The following is a 20,450-nucleotide window of genomic DNA, read 5'->3' as shown; positions in this document are numbered from 1 at the left end:
CTATTTATTCCCTTTTGTTGCCCTTGTTGTTTTATTGTTGTAGTTATTATTGTTGTTGTATTGATGTCAGTGTTGGGTAGAACCGAGAGAAATGGAGAGAGGAGGGGAAGACGTGAGGGGGGGGATTGACACCTGCAAACCTGCTTCACTGCTTGTGAAGCGACCCATTTGCAGGTGGGCAGCCGGGGTCTCAAACTGGGATCTGGACTCTCGGACTGGGATCCCGAGTCTTTGCACAGGTCCTTGCGCTTTGTGTCACCTGCGCTTAACCCACTGCGCTACCGCCCAACTCCTTTATTTGAAAATTTTACGAACTCTTTTGCTTGTGTGATCTAGGGAACTGAAGTGTACTGTAATTTTCCAGAACCTGAATAAATTGCTATTAGCTAAGCTTATTGCCTTTGGTTAATGTGTTTCAGTGTTAAAGATGGCAGTAAGGAGGATTTTAACTATCCCAGGGCTCATTTGATTTCAGTTTTTGCAAGCAGTATGCAGTTCCTCTGAGTAAAACATTTTTATTCGGTTACAGAGACTGACAACTTTTGCCCTCTTGTCTAATCGCTACAACACATTAATATGATTTCCTGCTGAAATATAGTTGCTTTTCTTTTTTTCAGATCCTCAGTAGAATGTTCTCTGCTCATATATTCTCTTCCATCTCTTTGACTTCAGATGACACAACTTTTCCATCCACTACTTCTTCCACAACAGTCTTAATCTTCCTGGTTTTCCTTACATCTAGATTTAGATGAAAACAGAAAATGTTCTTTAGACATATGACTCTGATGGTTTACAATGTTTAATTATTATCATTTAACATGCTAGCTCCTTCTTTTAGAAAAAGGTAGATATAACAAGATTCTCATGCTGACTGGAAGTGTGTGTGTCTCTGTGGTACTGGTCTTGGACATGTATCATTTCACTGTTCCAGGCAGTTTTTTTTTTTAAGATTTTTATTTATTTATGAGAAAGATAGGAGGAGAGAGAAAGAACCAGACATCACTCTGGCACATGTGCTGCTGGGGATTGAACTCGGGACCTCATGCTTGAGAGTCCAAAGCTTCACCACTGCGCCACCTCCTGGACCACACAGGCAGTTGTTTTTCATTCAGCTAGAGAGACAGAGTGAGAATCAGAGAGAGAACCAATAAAAGGGTGAGATACCAAGACACTGGAAATTCCTTTTGTGCCATAGTATCTTTCATGTGGTGCTGGGGCTTGAACCAAGAATGAGGATATGACAAGGTACACACCCTACCCAGTGAGATATCTCCCCAACCTCCATTCCCTTGTCTTTTTTTTTTTTTTTTTTTTTTTTTTGCCTCCAGGGTTATTGCTGGGACAATGTTTGTGCCAATCCACTGCTCCTGGAGTCTATTTTTCCCCTTTTGTTGCCCTTTTTTTTTTCTTTGCCTCCAGGGTTATGCCCTTGTTGTTTTATTGTTGTTGTGGTTATTATTATCATTGTTATTGATATCACTGTTTTTGAAAGGACAGAGAGAAATCTAGAGAGGAGGGGAAGACAGAGACAGATAGGCACCTGCAGACCTGCTTCACCACTTGTGAAGTGACCCCCCCTGCAGGTGGGGAGCTGGGGGTTTGAAGCTGGATCCTTGCGCTGGTCTTTGCACTTCGTGTCATGTGCACTTAACCTGCTGCTCTACTGCCTGACCTCCCATTCCCTTGTCTTAAATGATTTTATATCCATTCTATAAATAAATGCAGAAAATGTGCCACTCTCCACAAATTTATAAATTGTCTATTCTTCCCATTCCACCCTCCTGCTTCCCCCCAAAATATACAATATAAAATTAAGCAAGATACAAATATTCATCTTATTTTTCCTTTTCAGGATATCATATTGTTTTTTTGGGGAGCAATAACATGCATTAAGAAATCTACCACGTCATAGAGAATGGGCACATCCTCTAATGACCAGGGTCCCTAGGATTGTATCCATTCTCTTGAACACTGATTTTCCTTGACTTTTCCCCAGGGGCAGATAATAAGGGTGGCACTACAGTGTGAAAATCCATTCTTATAGAAAATGTGTAAGAATTGAAATACTTACCCTTTTCTTCCAGGGTGCTTAACTGAAATTCTGTATTTCTTTTTTTTTAAGGGGAAAAAGAAACAGAAAATAGTGTTATTATCATTATGGAAATGATCCCTTGCCTATTATTTGCTTGTTTCAAAATAAGATGAGTGCTGTGCATTTTTATGTTGTATTTGCATTTCTTTCCTTTTGCAATATTTATCACATCTAACTTGAGTATCTTTGTACCTTGAAAAGTGCATAGCTTTTAGACTAGTGAGACAGTAGAATGGTTAATACAGAAAGGCCTTCATGCCGGTGGCACCAAGGTTTCCAAGTTAAAACTGGAGTATCACAAGAAGGCAAAGTTGAGCAGTGTTCTGGAAAAAGCAAGCAAACCACCAACAACAATAAAACAAGAAACAGTTTTTTACTTGACCTGTTTGACATATGCTAAAGGCTCTTGTTGCCATATGAAAACCAATTTTTGCTTTCTTTTTTTTAGCAGAGCACTACTCAGCTCTGGTTTTTGGTGGTGCAGAGGATTGTGCCTGGAACCTCAGAGCCTTAGGCCTGAGAGTCTCTTTGCATAAACATTATGCAATCTACCCCTGCTGCTAAAAGCTTTTGTAAGTAACAAATTTGCCATGAAAATTTAAAGTGCCTCTCCGACTATCCTGGGTGTGGTTGCTGCTGTAATGCTGACAGTTCTCAAACTGATTCCCACAGACCTCCAAGCCTGTTATTTAATTCGTGACCTCTCAACAGGAATTCTAAAAAATGTGATTTCAGTTAGTTTGTTTCTTTTTCCCCCTCAGAGCACTGCTCATCTCTGACTTATGGTGGTGCTGGGGACTGAATTTAGGACATCAGAGCCTCAGGCATGGTTTTTGCATAACCATTTTGCTGCCTCCCAGTCCTCAGTTCTAATAACAAACAATGACCTGCACCTTCTGTATAACTATCTTCTAACTCAGTTCTGTCACAGAACAGAGACTGTCAAACACAGAGACTACACTTGATATATCTGAGGTGTGCACATTGTGGAGCATACAATTATTATTGTTATTATTATTATTATTTTGCTAGTGGTGGCAGTTGTGTGTACCAGTGATCACTTCTGCACTAGGATTGTGGCTGGTGGCATGAGTGACAGACTTGGTATACTGCACCAAAGTAAAGGAATTTTTTTTTTTTGCCTCCAGGATTATTGCTGGGGCTCAGTGGCTGCACCATGAATCCACTGCTCCTGGAGGCTATTTTTTCCCTTTTGTTGCCTTTGTTGTTTATCGTTGTGGTATTATTATTGTTGCTATTGCTGTCGTTGGATAGTACAGAGAAATCGAGAGAGGAGGCGAAGACAGAGAGGGGGAGAGAAAGATAGACACCTGCAGACCTATTTCAGTGCTTGTGAATCTACACCCCCCCTCCCCCCATAGGTGGGGAGCCAGAGGCTTGAACCAGGATCCTTACGCTGGTCCTTGTACTTTGTGGCATGTGAGCTTAACCTGCTGAGCTACAGTCAGGTCCCCTAAGCAAAGGAATATATGGAAGGAGAGTAGGGAGTGGGGAGGGGTTGGGGTCCTGGTGTGTGATGGTGGAAATGGGCCTAAGCTGGGCATGAGACTATTTTGCAGCCATCTGCCCTGTCCTGGGGAGATGAGAAGTTGTACCCATGTGTCAACAACTATACCGTAAACCATTAATCCCCTAATAAAGTGATAAAAGAAAAAATATCATAACAATAACACAGTAGACATTGCCATATATCCCTCAGTTCTAAGAACCTTACGTTACATCTTCTCCTTCTAGAAGGTGGCGGTAAGTAGCAATTTCGTGCTCAAGCCGGGTCTTTATGTCAAGGAGAATATGGTATTCGCTGATCTGATGTTCTGTGTCAGACCGGACCTGCATCAGCTGGTTCTCTAGTAAGCTAAGCCTTGTCTGCATGGCAGCCAACTGCGCACCATAACGAGCTTTGGTATCTTCCAGTGTACGCTCCAAAGCTTCTTTCTGTGAATATGCAAAATAGTGGCTATTTCTTAACAGAGATTTTAAACTAAGGGATGACTCAGTTTTGGTTTTTTTTTTTTTTTTTTTTTTTTTGGAGAATTTCCATGACAAGTCACTAGGCATTGTAGATAACTTAGCTTTATTTTTCATTCTTTCTTTCTAGGTAGTGTTGATCAGTCAGCTAGGGTCAATAACTCTTGGTTTTTGTTTTTGTTTTTGGTTTGGGTTTTCAGTTTTGTATGTGGTACAATATATTCTCAGTATTAATATTCCCCCTGACATTTTTGCTGGGCCAGATAACTTTTTTCTGACAATGGAAATTACAGGTGAAACTGACAGCTGCTTTTATTGGGGAGAAACCCTGAGAGCCACTACATATACCATTCATTAATTGTTCTTTTCTTTCTGCCACAACACTACCATGGCTCAGGCAGGGTCTTTGCTCTCAGGAGTGGAGATAACTTGAGACAAAGCTGCAGGTATAGAGTTATGAGGGACATGCTTCCATTATAATGCCACTATAATTTGGGTTGTTGTCACAATATACATTATGAAGAAAGAGCTGACTGATCAGATTAACCTGAGATGTTTTTACTCTTGTTCTCCAGTTTAAACATTTACTTCAGTTTTTTCTGACCTAGTTTAAATATCACTTTCCCTGTGGTATTTAAAGAATATCTAGTTTCTCCTCTGCAAACTTGAAAGTACACTGCCCTTTTCCTTAATTTCTTGATTTTAACTATAATCATCTGTTTGGCCTGTTTTCCCACCAGCTAGGCAAGGGGAAGGGCTATTTCTTACAGATCTTTTCATTGCCAGAATTCCTCACAAGACACCAGATAAAAGCATATTACACTGAAAACTGAAAGGCTTTACCATGCTGAGATGTGACCTGAGCTCTATCTCCAGGTTCTGGTAGGTATGTCTCAGCTCCTTGATTTGACTCTCAGAAATTTTCAGCTCTTCAGTGCCCACCGTGACTTCTTGCTGAAGAGCCTCAATCTAAAGTCCCAAAATAGATAAAAGTCAGCAAGGGCAAGAAAAGAAGGAATATGAGTTGTTTTCTTGAAAGTCATCAACACATTTGCTTATCCCTTAGAATTATGCTGTTACCTGGAATTCGAATTGCTCTTTGGCCTTCTGAATGTTTTCCTGAGCCATGATTTCGTATTTCTGCCTCATTTCATTCATGACCGCGCTGAGGTTCAGGCTGGGAGCAGCGTCTACCTCCACGCTGACAGTACTGCCCAGTGCTCTGCGCAGGGTGGCCACTTCCTACAAGAGTGAAAATCCCAACTGGTTTTAATATGGGGGGCATTCTCCTTGGATAGAAAAGACACAACAAGTCCTTACTTTAAATGGCTTACTTTAAATAAATTGGGTGGAGTTTTTTTTTTTTTTCCTGGTCTAAAAACTGCTGTTAAGTCATTTGACTCCAGAGGGAATCTTATGAGAAGGCTGAGCCTTACCCCTTTATTATCATCTTCTTCACCATCATCACTACCATCATGACACCTCTCTCCACCCTTTACCATTATTACTATAGCCTTCCCATCATTTTTGATGCACCCTTTGAATATCTTCTCACCTCCTGATGTTCTTTTTTGAGGAGAGCCAGGTCTTTATTCAGTTCTTCAACTTGGATCTCCAAGTCTGTTTTTTTTAGGGTTAGATCATCAAAGACCTTAGTCAGGCCTTGAACATCAGCCTCCACTGTCAGGCGTAGCCCCCGCTCATTCTCATACCTGGGAATTAATTTGTATGCAGACACAATGAATCCCTCTGAGGCCAGTATAGAAGGGGTTATCTTAATGTAATGAGATATGTTTTTATATTATATATGAAGAGAAAGATTTCAATAATGTGATTCTGTCCATCTTTCTATACTTTGGAAATGTCCATAAGAACTTGAGAATTAAATAAATCATTCTAATATATTCTCTGTGACTTAGAGTGACTGGTCAAAAAGCAATCTGAAATTTTACTTTTGAAATTTTAAGTTCTTTCATCTATCTTATGAGACATTAAAATGTTTCTCTCTACTGTGTTATCAAAGGTTTCTCATTATTAATATGAAATACTGGTTATCAATATGCTATATTTTAGATTTACTTATCAGTGTGCATCATTCATTAAGTTTTGTTACCAGGCAATAAATAATGCACCCAAAATGCACTTTAGAAAACATAAAAGGACACACACACACACACACACACACACACACAGAGAGAGAGAAAGAGAGAGAGAGAGAGAGAGAGAGAGAAAAGACCACAACACCAAAACTTTCAATGTGGTGGGGTCCCAGGCTTGAATCTGGGTTGTGCACATGGCAAAGCAGCTCATTATCCAAATAAGCTATTTTGCCAGCCCTCAGAATACACTTTTGGATGCGTTCAAAGTTAATTATCTCAAAATTTCATTCATTTGCTGATGATATATATAGGTCTGTGTGTATATGTATATATATATATATATATATATATATATATATATATATATATACCCATTTTATATCAAAAATATTTTATTTTTTAATTTGTTGGATATAGACAGAGAGAGGTCAAGAAGGAAAGGGGAAATAGAGAAGGAGAGAGAAAGAGAGACACTAGCAGAATTGCTCTACTGCTCATGAAACTTCTCCCATGCAGGTGGGTAACAGGGGCTTGAACCTGGATGTGTGCTCAGTCATCTGGTCTATATATATCCATTTTAAAGTAGCAGACTTTGAAAATAATAATGCAACAAGATAGTCATGCTGACTAGCATTAATGACTCACTATTTTAATTTTGCAGATCTGGTTATCAGTTTCTTTTTAGGCCTTCAATCATAGTCTCGGTTTTATTTATTTATTTATTTGACAGCTTAGGCCATATAATAAAACATTGGCAAACTAGAAAGCATCAAGGGTCACCTCTGAGCTTTGGGTCATATACCCATTGTCACTTGAAGGAACATGATGACTTACCTGGAGAATCATTAAGGACAGATATATAACTTTCATTAGGTAATGGAAGGGTACTTCCTTATGTAGAAGGGAAGTTGTAAATTGCTTTGCTATTACTCCAAAGGTCAGGACTAGGTCCAGAAGGTGAAAAGGTAGTTGGCAGGTTACTAAACAAGATCTTTCTAGCAACCAGAGATAACCGGCATGTACAACAGTAATTACAGAGGTGTTCGGTCACATTTGGGTAACTAGGTTTTAGGGTTGTGGGACAGAGTAGTGCAGTCTTGAGCGCTGGACTAGGCCAGAGAGCATTTTACATCAGTTTTCTGAAAATACTTGACAGGAGCTCCTTTATCAACAATAATACGGAAATCTGAGTGTCCTGAAGGACTAATAAAAAGTAATGCTTGTATCAGGAAGTTTTACCACAACATTTAGGCACCTACTTCATTCTGAAGTCATCCATAGCCAACCTGGCATTATCAATTTGCAGAATATACCGGGCATTTTGGTGTTGAGCATCTCTGAGCTGGAAATATGAGATGGAATTGTTAGCACTATAAGCTTTGTTTTTCTCATCACATGCTTCCAGAGTTCCCAAATGCCATCCTTGAGAAAACTGGAAGATATGCTATATAAATATTACAGACCAGAGCATATCTGGAACTCCTACATGAAACACCCCCACATCTTCCAACAAAACTAATTCTGAAGAATTAGTGAAGGCTTCTTGACAGAGTCAGAATTTGCACCTATAACTCTGGCCCTAGGATTTGGTGAGCCCTCTTGGTATTTTATAGAAGCAGAACTTAATTCAAACTGAGTCACCAAATATTATTGAGAGACTTGCTTTTGATATCATTTCTGCTTAGGCTATTATTCTCAGGTGGTCAACTACTTCTTCATGTATTAGTTTAGATATCATTATTTCAAGGAAGTTTCCATTAATTTCTTCAAGACAGAACTGGGTATACTGCCTGGAAACTAGAGAATCCCTGTGAAACCCTCCTTGCGAACATTTATGCTTCAGCCTCTGTTTGGGACCATATACCCTAAGTTATTATATTTATTTATGTATTTATTTTTACCAGGGCACTGCTGAGCTCTGGTTTATGGTAGTGTGAGGGATTGAACGTGGGACTTTGGAGTCTCAGGCATGAGAGACTCTTTGCATAGCCAATATGCTATCTACCCCCACCTTCATTCATATTCTGTTCCCCAGTGTCCAGCACCTTATCTGTGTCTTCTAAATAATGACTGAATGAATGGGTACTGGTGGGAACTATAAGCACTAAAGCTGTCAGACTGGCTAAGCAACCAGTTACTAATGAGTGAGTTCTCTAAGGTACATATGGATCAGAAGCTGGAACATTATACATGGCACTCCAATGACATGTCTAGTTGAGCAGCTCCAATCCTGGAGGATCTGCCTTCCTTTATGTACTGGTTCTGACCAGCTAAATGGAAGAAGTGCCTATGCAAGGGGCTGGGGACAATGCAAAGTAAATGCAGAAACATGAATCCTGAGACAGGGAGGGCAAAATGGCTGTTTGATTTTGAACATTTTTAGTGGGAGTTGAAGAATAACCTTTGTTGGAAAGGGACATTGAATCACCTCTACTCCAGATCTCTACTGTGCCTGACACCTCAAGGCGATTTCCGGTAGAAGTACAATTACATCCTAGTACTGCTTTATACAAAGCAAGAAAAAACCTTGCTGGTAAGTAAGTGGCCTTTGTGCTAGAGGAATATGCATGCTAACATTAAAAACAAAAAGGGAAGGGACAGTCCTCTTGACTAGATAAGAATTTTAAAGCAGAGAAATTGCTCTGTGTCATATCTGAGAGCTTCAACTTGGAGCAAAGTTCCTCTCATTGTCTACAATTAATAAAACAGAGAGCACCTTTACTGGATGACCTGGAGCAGGTCCTAATATGATTGCAATAAATGTGAATTGAGGGCAATAGAACATTTTATTGCTGTGGAAAATGTTTCTGAATTGCTTGATGATGATCTGATTATTAAAAGGCCATTATAAAAGCCAGGCATCAGTAAGACCTACATTTATTTTGACCTTAAATCATTTTATCACTTTACCACCAAAACCCATGATACAGTAGTCTTATACTTGTACTACAACATTCATATGAATGAAAGAAGGACATTTCTAAATCGACTGAGACTTCAAAAGGTGTGGGAACTAGTTCTAAAACTAAGAATGATTTATCATCACTTAAAAAAAAATTAACCTCTTGTCAGCAAAAACCTTTCTTATTCAATTATCCCTTAGATGGTTAGCTGTGACAAGGATGCAGATAACAAGACCAGAGGAGAACATTTTCACATTTTTCAGGTTATTCGATTAAAAAAAAAAATCAAAGTACCATTTAAAGTCATCTTATTATGTAGCGAGGTATTCTTTTACTAAGGATAGACCATAGAATATGCCATTTAAAAAAAAATGTAGATTTTTGCATCTCTGCCTAATTTGCTTTAAAATTTCCACTAGGACTCCTGGAACACACAAGCCCTCTTGAAAAATCATGCAGCAGGATAGTGGAGGAGGAAACAGAGACATCAGTCCTCACCTGATTCTGCAGCTCTTCTATCTGTTTGTAATAGGCACTGTAGTCCCGAGTGGCAGCGGGTGCATTTACGTCATACCACTGCTTGATCTGCAGTTCCAGCTGAGAGTTGGACTGCTCCAGAGACCGCACTCTATCTAAGTAGCTTGCAAGGCGGTCATTTAGGTTCTGCATGGCTGTCTTCTCACTGCCAGCAAATAGATCACCCCCATAGCCCACCACTTGTCTGGAGGTGGAGATGCGGGTATTATGGCCTCCAGCCCCTCCATAAACACTGGGGGCAACCCCGAAGCGCTGCACGCTCCCCTTCCTGTACAGAGAGCCGCTCACACTGAGTGCTGGGCCCTGTGAGGAGGAACTGAGGCTTCTTTGGAGGCTTCGGTGAGCGAGCTCCATTGCGGATTATAAGAGGGAGCACCTGGAACTTTAGGATGGATGGAGCAGCGTCTGCTTCTGGGTGGCAGATGACTTGATCTTTTATAGGGAGGAGCAAACTCCTCCTCTGCTGACATCTCACCTTAGGACTGAAACTACAGTTCAACTGGGCTTTTTTTTTTTTTTTTTAATTCCCTTTGTACAGCAATTGTTTCATTCTGTTTCAGAAATTACCATTAGAGGCATGTCTTAGAGGCTTCCACCTCCCCCCCCCCCCCAGGAGAGTTTCCTATTTGAAATCAGAGGTCACAAAAGATGATTTCTCTCATGGCTTGCACCTGCCTTGGCAGATATTTGTTTTCCTCTTCATATGCACACAAAAAGCATCTGCAATCTCCATGAATAATTAAGGGATCTAAAAAGAGAGATGTTGGTACCTAACAGTCACACTGATTGTAAAGAGCAATCTTAACAAAAAAAAAAAAACTTTTCTAAATTGATCTTTTTTCTTTCTAATGTAAACACTGAAGTTCTACTCTCAGTAAATTCCAATTATTTAACAAAGTGTTATCAACTCTACTCACTATGTTTTACATTAGATTCTCTGATCCTGCTCCTCTCTCTTTATTTTGTCTTATGACTGAAAGTTTGTTGCCTTTTACCAACTTCTCTATATCTTCTTCCCCTCTCTGCTGAGGTAGCAGTCACTTTTCTGTTTCAAGGAGTTCTATTAATTTACCATGATTCCACATATATGTGGTCCCATGCAGTATTTATCTTTTTCTGTCTGACTTATCTACTGAGAATAATGTTCTCATGATCCATTCAAGTTGCAGATGACAAGATTTCCATCCTTTTCCCAACTGAATATTCTTTATCCATTCATCCACTGAGAGATGCTAGGTTGTTCCATAATTTAGCCACTATGAATAATGCTGTGGTGAACTTGGGGGTGTCACTTTCTCTTTGAGTGATTTGATTTCATTTCCTTTGAATATATTTATACTAAGAAATGGGATTATGGGATCATAGAGTGATTCTATTTTTATGTTTTTGAGGAACTGACATGCTTTTTCCCTATTGTCTGTACCAATTTACAACCAGTATTACCTTTTCTCTATATTCTTGCCAGTATTTGATTTCTCTTGTTTTACTTTTATGATCAACATTCTAACAGGTTTGAGATGATATCTCACTCTGGGTTGATTGGCATAAGCAAACAATCTGTATGTATCGATAAATCACTCTTCAGAATTTCTATTTTAAACTTTTATCCCTATTTAAAGATTATACAAGACTTAGAACATTTTGTAAGTGGGGCCTGGTGGTGGCTCACTTGCTAGAGCACATGCATAAACATGCAGGAGGAGCAGAGGTCCAAGCTGCAAGGGGGAAGCTTCATAGCGGAACAGTGCTGTAGGTGTGAGACATAAAACTTTGAATATTTATTATTTTGCTGTCACTAGAGCTTCACTGTCCCCAGAAACTTTTTTTTCCAGCTAAAAAGACAGAGAAACTGAGGGAGAAAGGAAACGATACCACAGCACTGAAGTTTCTTCTAGTGCTAGGAAAACTTTGTCACGAATGACAAAGCAGATGCAGGTTCACTATCCAGGTCAGATGCCTTGATGGTCCACAGCCTTAAATATATATATGAAGAAGACATCTGCACATTTGCTTTGTGGAGGTAAAATAAATGAGTTAAGTAAGTGGTGAGTAGATGACTTTGAAGTTTTGGTTTCTTTTCCTCCTGTTTCTAATGCTTTCAATCTAGATAAGCATTCATATTTCCCACTCATTCCCTGGTCATAGGTCTTATTTCATAGAAATTTATACTAAAGAACATGGGGTGTTTTGCTTCTGACCTGGGACTTGGAGGGCTCTTTCTCTCTGGTATGAAGTCATCACAAACAGCCACCGTGAGACAGATTCTGTTCCATCTATCCTGACCTACAAATTTCCAGTTCTAGAATTACTAGCAGATCTCAGTGACAGAGAAATTTCTACCAAAACCTTCCCTTCCCACCAGTCCCCGTGCTCACAGCACAGTGAAGCATTTCTGTGAAGAAGGTTTGTGTATACAGTGTCCTGGGTCTACACTCAACTAATAAGATAGGATTGGAAGCCACTGAAGCTGTGTCAACTTCCAGATATTGGGTGTGAACCCACCATGGGGATCTGATTGGTGAACAGAATTTATTCACTTATTCTCTCTCATTCAGATCCCATACCCTCAATTTCTCCATCTCCCCCAAGACATTCAGGTTATTTCTTTCCTCTCTATCCCCTTACCCCCCACTTTTTTTTTTTCTCTTTTACAAGAACACTGTTCAGTTCTGGCTTGTGGTGGTGCTGGGGGTTGAACTTGGGACTTGAAAATAGTTCATCATCATTATTATTATTATTATTTATTTATTTAAAATATGCTGTTTTTCTAGCCCTTAAATTGTTATCTTAAAAAAATTGTTTCCGGGGCTGGGTGGTGGCGCACCTAGTTGAGCGCACATATCACAATGTGCAAGGACCCAGTTTCAAGTACCTGGTCCCTACCTGTAGGGGGAAAGCTTTGCAAGTGGTGAAGCAGCACAGCAGGTGTCTCTCTGTCTCTCTCCCTCTCTCCCTTCCCTCTTGATTTCTGCCTATCTCTATCCAATAAATAAAGATAATAAAAAAATTTAAAAAATTGTTTCCTTAGTCAAGTTAAATTCAAGGAACTGGAAAAGAAACAGAAAATACTATTTAATTCTTACCCTAACAGTTTAGTTGAATTGTGGTTTGTAAGTGATTTTAAAAGCAAGCAAACAAAAACACAATACATTAAAAAAAAAACTAACAAAAGGGCATATCCCAAATCCCTATTCATTCTTTCTAATGAATTTAAAAACACTTGTGACAATGGTCTACTTGTCTACTTCTGTGATTCTTTTTCCACTGAAAATAATGGCTTTCTTATTTCTGAGGGTTTTTTTTTTTTTGTTGTTTTTTTTTTTAAATAAATGTCCTTCTTCTTTGTCCTCAAAGTGGAACAACAATGGTAAAAACTGCCTCACTCTCTGAAGGGAAGCTGGGTCAACATACTCTGCTACTTGAGGAAGACGGGTCCTGAAATGGGTGCAGACTAGAATGTTCCTAGCTATGACCATGGAATGTGAGCTCAGACCGACAGGGATGCAGAGGTTGTTACACAGGCTCCTGTGCTAAATCTGAATAGACTGGGCCCTTCATCAGATCAATGGGGATTTATATACTTTTCTTATATTGGGCAGCTACTGCCCTGATCCAGCTTTCTAATTCTATTCCCAACTCTGACATTATCTTCCCAGACAATACTGATAGCCCACCTGCAATGTTAGCTGTCAGGCTCAGGCCAAGACTACTAAAGTCATGGGCCCCTTGGACTATATCTAAAATAGACTTCCTAGCCTCTTATAACATGAAAACCCCCAATCGCATCTGTTATATTCTTACCTCTAGTTGCCTGATTAGTAAACAATTTGTTCTGCTTTATATCTTTTTAAAAAATATTTATTTATTCCCTTTTTTGTTGCCCTTGTTGTTTTTATTGTTTTAGTTATTGTTGTTGTTATTGATGTCGTTGTTGTTAGATAGGACAGAGACAGATGGAGAGAGGAGGGGAAGACAGAGAGGGGGAGAGAAAGAGAGACACCTGCAGACCTGCTTCACCACTTGTGAAACGACTCCCCTGCAGGTGGGGAGCGGGGGGGGGGGGGGAGGGGGGGCTGGAGCCAGATCCTTAAGCCAATCGTTGCGCTTTGCGCCATGATTTTAACCCATTGCACTACCGCCCAACTGCCTCTGCTTTATATTTTAATGCTTTTTAGTCACCAAGTTGCAAATGCTATCATGACACCAACCTGACTTCCCTGGGCAGATGATCTCACCAATGTGCCCCAGAACCTCACCACCTCAGAGCCCAACCCCACTAAGGAAAGATAGAAACAGGCTGGGGGTATAGATCAATCTGTCAATGCCCATGACCAGCAGAGAAGCAGTTGAAACCAGATTTCCCACCTTCCGTACCCCCTAAAGACCTTTGGTCCATATTCCCAGAGGGATAAAGAATAAGAAAACTTTCAATCAGGGGATAGGATACAGAACTCTGGTGGTGGGAATTGTATGAAATTGTACCCTTTTTATCTTGACAATCATTATTACATCAATAAAAAATAAATTTTCTTCTTGAAAAATAATATAATATTATTTCTCTTTATAAAGACAGTATACTTTATAAATTACTTAAAACAATTATTAATAATATTTGTGTGTGTGTGTGTGTGTTCCACTGTGCTCAAGTTACATTGTGCAAGTAAAAAAAATGACTAAATCTGTTTCATTCTCTATATGGGTGGGCAATGTTTATATGGGCTAGACAACTTCACTGAGTTTTCACTGCCAGTGACTGAGCATGTATTGAGTAACATGCAAATGTGTTTGTTGCAGAGCTATAAATTTCTTTGTAAGTAAATGTCACAACTAACATCTGTAGGAAAGAATCTCTTGCAAACACATACTCATTATATAAGTGTATTCATGAGATTAATGTTGTGGCTTAATGGAGAGAATTACATAGCGGCTATACAAAAAGTCTTTCTTTCCTGAATCACTAAAGTTTCCAGGTTCAATTCCCAGAGCCACCATAAATAAGCTACAGATAAATAGTGCTCTGGTGAAGAATATAAAACAAAGCTAATGGCATATTGTAATGTCTAAGTTATACAAGTTTAGCAGTGAGTTAATAGCTATGAGTTTTAAAGAACTAACTCATATACAGAAACATTATTTAAACAAACAACTTTATAACTGAAAGGATGATTAATGCAGTCACTGAATATCATTATTTTTGTTCTGTAGCACTTTTTTTTTTCTTTCATAAGGTTTGTAGGTTTGTAGGTTTGTGAGTCAAATCTAAACTAAAATATGGCATACCAGGGCTGTTATTGAGTTAACATCATTCAACCTACTAACTTGTTTAAGGGGAATCATTTCTACTGTGAAGACTTCCACATATATATGCAAAGGCAGGAGAATTTGCCAGTTCTTTGATCACAGTGGATTTTGTGTCTTGTGGATCTTTTCTTATAATGTGGACACAGGAAACCAGACTAGCATTTCACACAATTAGTTTTTAAAAGTTATACTCAAGGATAAGATATATAGGTCCTATTGACTTTTACTCACGCCCAAGTCATAAATTTAAAGCCCCTGATACTTCAGGCTATTGAATGACTGCATCTGTAAGTAACTGTTGATTCAAGTCCAACTTCCTTATATCTAGAGGTACATTTTGACCTCTGAGATGCATTTTGTTATGTTAATGATTAATAGTATGACAAGTAATTTTGAGAGTTATCAGAAGCAGTATAGTTGTCTGAGGACTTTCAACTTGAAAAATATCATTGAGGGCAAGAATAATGGTTATGGCAGAAGATTTTCATGCCTGAAGCTCCAAGGTCCTAGGTCTAATCCCTAGCACCAGTATAAGCCAGAGTTGAGCAGTTCTCTGGTTGAGAAAACAATAGTGAGAATAAAATGTCATTGGTAAGCTATAGCAGTGCTGATGTGATAGAGTCCACAGTTTCTAGAAGGGTGAGTTGTCTTCCCTAGATACTTTGGTTAGGACATGTTCCCATTAATTGAGAAGGACAATGTATAGGGAGGGATAGGGAGTATTTGTAGTCATTGCAGTTCTAGGTACACACAAAACAAAGTTAGTAGACCTGTGTGGAGATGAGTAATGGATAGTCTCATAAGAGGCTAAGTGGTAGCACACCTGGTTGAGTGCACAAGTTACAGTGTGCAAGGATTTGGGTTCGAGACCCCGTCCCCACCTTTAGGGGTAAAACACTGTGAGTGGTAAAGCAGGGCTGCACGTGTCTCTCCCTCTCTATTACTCTCTTTCCCTCTTGATTTCTGGCTGTCTCTATCCAGTAAATAAAGATAATAATAAAAGTTTAAAAAAAAATTTAAAAATGATAGTCTTGTCTGGGGGAAGTGGACTAGAGGTGTGTTAGTAGGTAAGAAGTGTGTGTTATAAAGTAGGTAGGAAGACTTTCTTCTGGACATGTTGGCTTTCACGTTATCCTGAATATGTAAATTCTTACCAAAATCCACTTCACGAGATCTTTCAGAACTCCAGAGCTAGACCTCTGCATGAGCAGAGCTCATTGGATGGGGAGAAGCTGCCTCCCTTCATGTTCTTTTTTGCTGCTGGAGTTTTCTTTTTCTTTTTTTTCTCTAGACTGCTCTAGTGAAACACCACATAGTCAAATATTTTTTTTTTTGTATTTCCCCCAATCCCTATGTAGTATTTAGGGTGGGCGCATGTAATTTGTGAAGGGTCAGAAAAATATTGCCTCAATGTAGCTGACTGGCAACTACCAACTAACATTGACCTTTGGGTCCCTAACGGGACAAGTGCTTGGTAAACCAGTTTCATCCAAATGTAGTGTTTTTGAAAACATGTATTCAAGTGGCAGCTACTTGTCATGTACTTTTATTTATTTATTATGATTTTTTAAATATTTATTTATTTATTCCCTTTTGTTGCCCTTGTTGTTTTATTGTTGTTGTTACTGAGAGAGAAATGGAGAGAGGAAGGGAAGACAGAGGGGGCAGAGAAAGATAGACACCTGCAGACCTGCTTCACCACCTGTGAAGCAACTCCCCTGCAGGTGGGGACTGGGATCCTTCTGCTGGTCCTTGCGCTTTGTGCCACCTGCACTTAACCCGCTGCACTACCGCCTGACTCCCATGTTTTTATTCTTTATGATGATTGTTCTTAAATACAAGGAACTATAAACACTCATATCTGGAAGAAATATTAAAAGTCACACGGGCTACCCTTATTTTACAAACAAGAAAGTTGACTTGCCTGTAGCAACAATACACAAAGAGAAAGTTGAGATTCATCAGCATAACGTTTGCTCTCTAAATTGATTTTCAGTTTGTTTTGACCTGGGAAAGCTGGCTTACAAATGCCTTCCCCAAGCATAACTAAGTTACTGTTTTAAAAGGCTAGTATAATATATATCTCACATATTCTAGTTTACACCCTGCTACCATAAAACCATTCTTTCAATATTTTCCTTCATTTGCTTCTGATGAAACAAGAGCCACTGTGTATGGATTCATTAGACTAGATGAAGAAATGTATTATTCACTAGTCTTTTAGAGCACAATGGAAAGTAAATATACTTTTTACCTCAGCTGGGTGTTAAATCGTTAATATTTAATAAGCACGCATATTAGTTAGAAGAACCGCCAAGTATAATATGTCTAATTTGGGAAGGAGGAGATGTAATTAGGTTTTAAGAATACTGCCCAGAAAGATCAACATTTTCTAAAACAATGGGAAAAACATAAAATAAAGATTTAATACCAGACTTTTAGAAATAAAAATAGCCAGGAGTGTGGTATCTGCACAACAATTCCACCATTCCTAGTGGTCTTGTCTTTTCCTTTTCCCTTTCTTTTTTCCTCCTGCCTCCCTCCCTCTCTCCCTCCCTCTCTCCCTCCCTCTCTCCCTCCCTGCCTTCCTCCCTCCCTTCCTTCTTCCTTCCTTCCTTCCTCTCTTTCTCTCTCTCTCTTTTTTTTTTCTTGTTTCCTTCTTTCCTTCCTTCTTCTTTTCTTTTTTTTTAAATTTTTTATTTAAGAAAGGATTAATGAACAAAACCATAGGGTAGGAGGGGTACAACTCCACACAATTCCCACCGCCCAATCTCCATATCCCACCCCCTCCCCTGATAGCTTTCCCACTCTCTATCCCTCTGGGAGCATGGACCCAGGGTCGTTGAGGGTTGCAGAAGGTGGAAGGTCTGGCTTCTGTAATTGCTTCCTCGCTGAACATGGGCGTTGACTGGTCGGTCCATACTCCCAGTCTGCCTCTCTCTTTCCCTAGTAGGGTGGGTCTCTGGGGAAGCAGAGCTCCAGGACACATTGGTGGGGTCTTCAGTCCAGGGAAGCCTGGCCAGCATCCTGGTGGCATCTGGAACCGTTTCCAGAAGATGTGATCAGAGCTCACGCTGCTAGCAGCTTCTCAGTCCGCCATCTTCCTGGAACCCCCCTCTTTTTTTCTTTTTATCAAAACAGAGAAGTTGAGGAATCAAGAGAGGGAGAGACACCGGAAGCATTATTCCACCACTCGTGAAGCCTCCTCCTAACACCACCATGAGTGCAGACTGAGGATTTGGCATGTACTCTATTGTGTACCTTGCCATCTGCCCCTCATCTTCTTAAAAACTTTTCTTGAGCACTGACTATGGGTGGTCACTGATTTCACAGATACTGAGGTCTAGCAGAGGAAATCTTGGAAATATTGACATGAATTTAAATGTGAATGTTAATGGAGGTGGATAAAGAGTATGGAGAAGTGTGAAGTGTGAGAGCAGACACCAAATTCCAGGGATCCCTGAAAATGAAATTGCCTAAGTCAAAGTCAGTCTGTAGGCTTTGCGGCCTGAGTTGTATATACATTGTAGAGTTGGGGTGCTAGTATATTTGACATGAATCAACCCTTGAGTCACTCTGACTGGCTATTGGAGAACCAGATGCAAACAACCCCACTGTTAGGAGCCCCATTTAACTTAATTTTAAAAGGCAAAGACAGTAGCATAGAAGCACTGAAAACACTGTCTCACATGTGACAATTACCACCACAGACAGTGCACCATTGTGTGGTTTTGCAGTTTGGTCCTGTGCAATATTTCCCAACCTTATAACTCAGACTTCTACACCTTTCTGGGCATACTAAGTATCCATGGAGACTTGGTTTATTAATTTATTTTTCAAGGATGATTAGCACTGTTTGACTCTCACAATTCACGTGATATTCTTGATGCCTTAGGTCCCACAAGGACCTTATTGTTTTTTTTTTTCTTTCTACTTTTTTTTGATGGAGGTGGAAAGAGGCTGGAGTCATTTTTATGTGTTTGACATATACGTTGGTGGGTACTTAATAGCTGCTGCCCAGGGCAAAATATGACAGGATTTCATGACCAATTCTTAGGTTGCTATAACACACACTTTTTCAGAATAAATGGCTCTCTGTGAAATGAGCTGTCAGGAGGACTATGGATTTGGAAGCCTGGGGTAACTAAGAAATAATCTATTGGGTCTGAGAAACTGACATTCATGTTGACACATGGTGTTTCTGGGTGATTTGATGTGTACTGATAATTTATTTTTCTTCCTATGGCAGGGCTCATTTAGTTTCCAAGTGATTTGAGTCTTGATTAAATATTTATCTAGTGGACCTTTAAAAGCACAGTGTTTACTTTGGTTTATGTGCAGTCAGCAGCGATGTTTACTGAACATAATGATTGTGCCAATCAGCCAGAATTCAGGCTTTTTCATCTCAAATTCAGATTCTGTTCTATTTTTATATGACATCAACAGAATGCCTGGTCATTGTCAAGACAGGAAAACTATTCAGAGAAACTGACCCTAGAAGCAGCAGTCCAAGAGTAAAAACAGAAATCAGATATTTGGATCTGTCATTCATGTTAAGACCATGATCTTTAATATGCTTTATCATAATGATTATGCTCATTTTGTCTACATTATTTTGCCATTTAATATTCAAGGTGTTGTAGCCAGCATTTTTAATGTGGAAACTTGAACGAAATATTTTTTTTGGTAGAGATACAAAAACTATTTTAGGGACTGTCCTTTATACAATGCTATCCAAGTGGATTCATCAAGTAGTTTGCATATTATTTAAAATTGTACTAAAATATTCATATACACAGGTAAAATCTTCATTTAGGGGTGAACCAACTTTTTTGATGAAGAAAAAAATAGTCATTGAAAAAAATGACTTTTCATATGAGCCTGCTTAACAAAATTTGATCCATCTTTTAAGGATCATTCTAAAACTTGTGACTTGATTGATTTTTCATTATTATCCCATTTTTCTCCATAAAAATTTATTTGCCCTGCATTGCTATGACATATCTCATAGTAACGGAAACACAGTATCAGTATCCACACATATGCACACAATACTATACATGCACTATTCCTGTGAATGTGTATACACATGAGTTCACAAATTCTGGTAAAAAAAGGAAATATTAGATTTACCTGTTCCTTGATTTGGAGGGAAAAAAGTTGATAATATTTTTAAAATTGAGAATATGTACTTTGAGAAAAGACAGAATATCACTGTCCTATGTACATACTAAAAAGGAGTGCTCAAAAATAACTTAATGTCACTTTTGCCTCTGTTACACTGAATACTCTACTAGCATTATAGATGCCAAGGGCTGAAGGCATACACTTTAGATATCTGGATTTAAATACTATCTCTGCCACCTGCTTGCTTGCTTTGTGTCTTGAAAGAGCCTTGACCTCTCTAAGCTTTACTTTCCTTAGATATAAAGTGGAGGATACAATGCATAGCATTGTTGTGGTAGTAAATGAAATGATGTAAGTCAAGTGCTTAACTCAGTATCTGGCATGGAGGAAGCACTCAGTGAA

At 39.2% G+C, this 20,450-nt stretch overlaps 1 protein-coding gene across 2 annotated transcripts; it reads right to left on the bottom strand.

The window, feature by feature from the left end:
* Positions 1-71: 71 nt before the first annotated feature.
* Positions 72-10,346, bottom strand: KRT20 (keratin 20). Of its 2 annotated transcripts, XM_007531054.2 has the most exons (8): positions 9,582-10,346; positions 7,440-7,522; positions 5,637-5,793; positions 5,162-5,323; positions 4,925-5,050; positions 3,828-4,048; positions 2,072-2,109; positions 72-738 (listed from the first exon to the last, which is right to left on the bottom strand). In XM_007531054.2, the coding sequence occupies exons 1-8, from the start codon at positions 9,972-9,974 to the stop codon at positions 641-643; spliced, it is 1,278 nt and encodes a 425-aa protein (XP_007531116.1). In that variant the 5' UTR covers positions 9,975-10,346; the 3' UTR covers positions 72-640. The 2 variants fall into 2 exon arrangements, with proteins under 2 accessions (XP_007531116.1, XP_060059517.1); XM_060203534.1 differs by lacking the exon at positions 2,072-2,109.
* Positions 10,347-20,450: the final 10,104 nt, after the last annotated feature.

This window comes from Erinaceus europaeus, chromosome 12, assembly GCF_950295315.1.
Source record: "Erinaceus europaeus chromosome 12, mEriEur2.1, whole genome shotgun sequence".
NCBI classification, from domain to species: domain Eukaryota; kingdom Metazoa; phylum Chordata; class Mammalia; order Eulipotyphla; family Erinaceidae; genus Erinaceus; species Erinaceus europaeus.
The sequence above is the reverse complement of the archived record's forward strand: the minus strand, read 5'-3'. Positions and strand labels throughout refer to the sequence as shown.

Excerpts from the sequence above, each read along its gene's own strand:
- KRT20 (XM_007531054.2), bottom strand. The coding sequence starts at position 9,974 with ATGGAGCTCGCTCACCGAAGCCTCCAAAGAAGCCTCAGTTCCTCCTCA. Across the intron at positions 5,324-5,636 it reads TCAAAAAAGAACATCAGGAG|GAAGTGGCCACCCTGCGCAG; the intron begins GTGAGAAGATAT and ends TCACTCTTGTAG. Across the intron at positions 5,051-5,161 it reads AAGAGCAATTCGAATTCCAG|ATTGAGGCTCTTCAGCAAGA; the intron begins GTAACAGCATAA and ends TTGGGACTTTAG.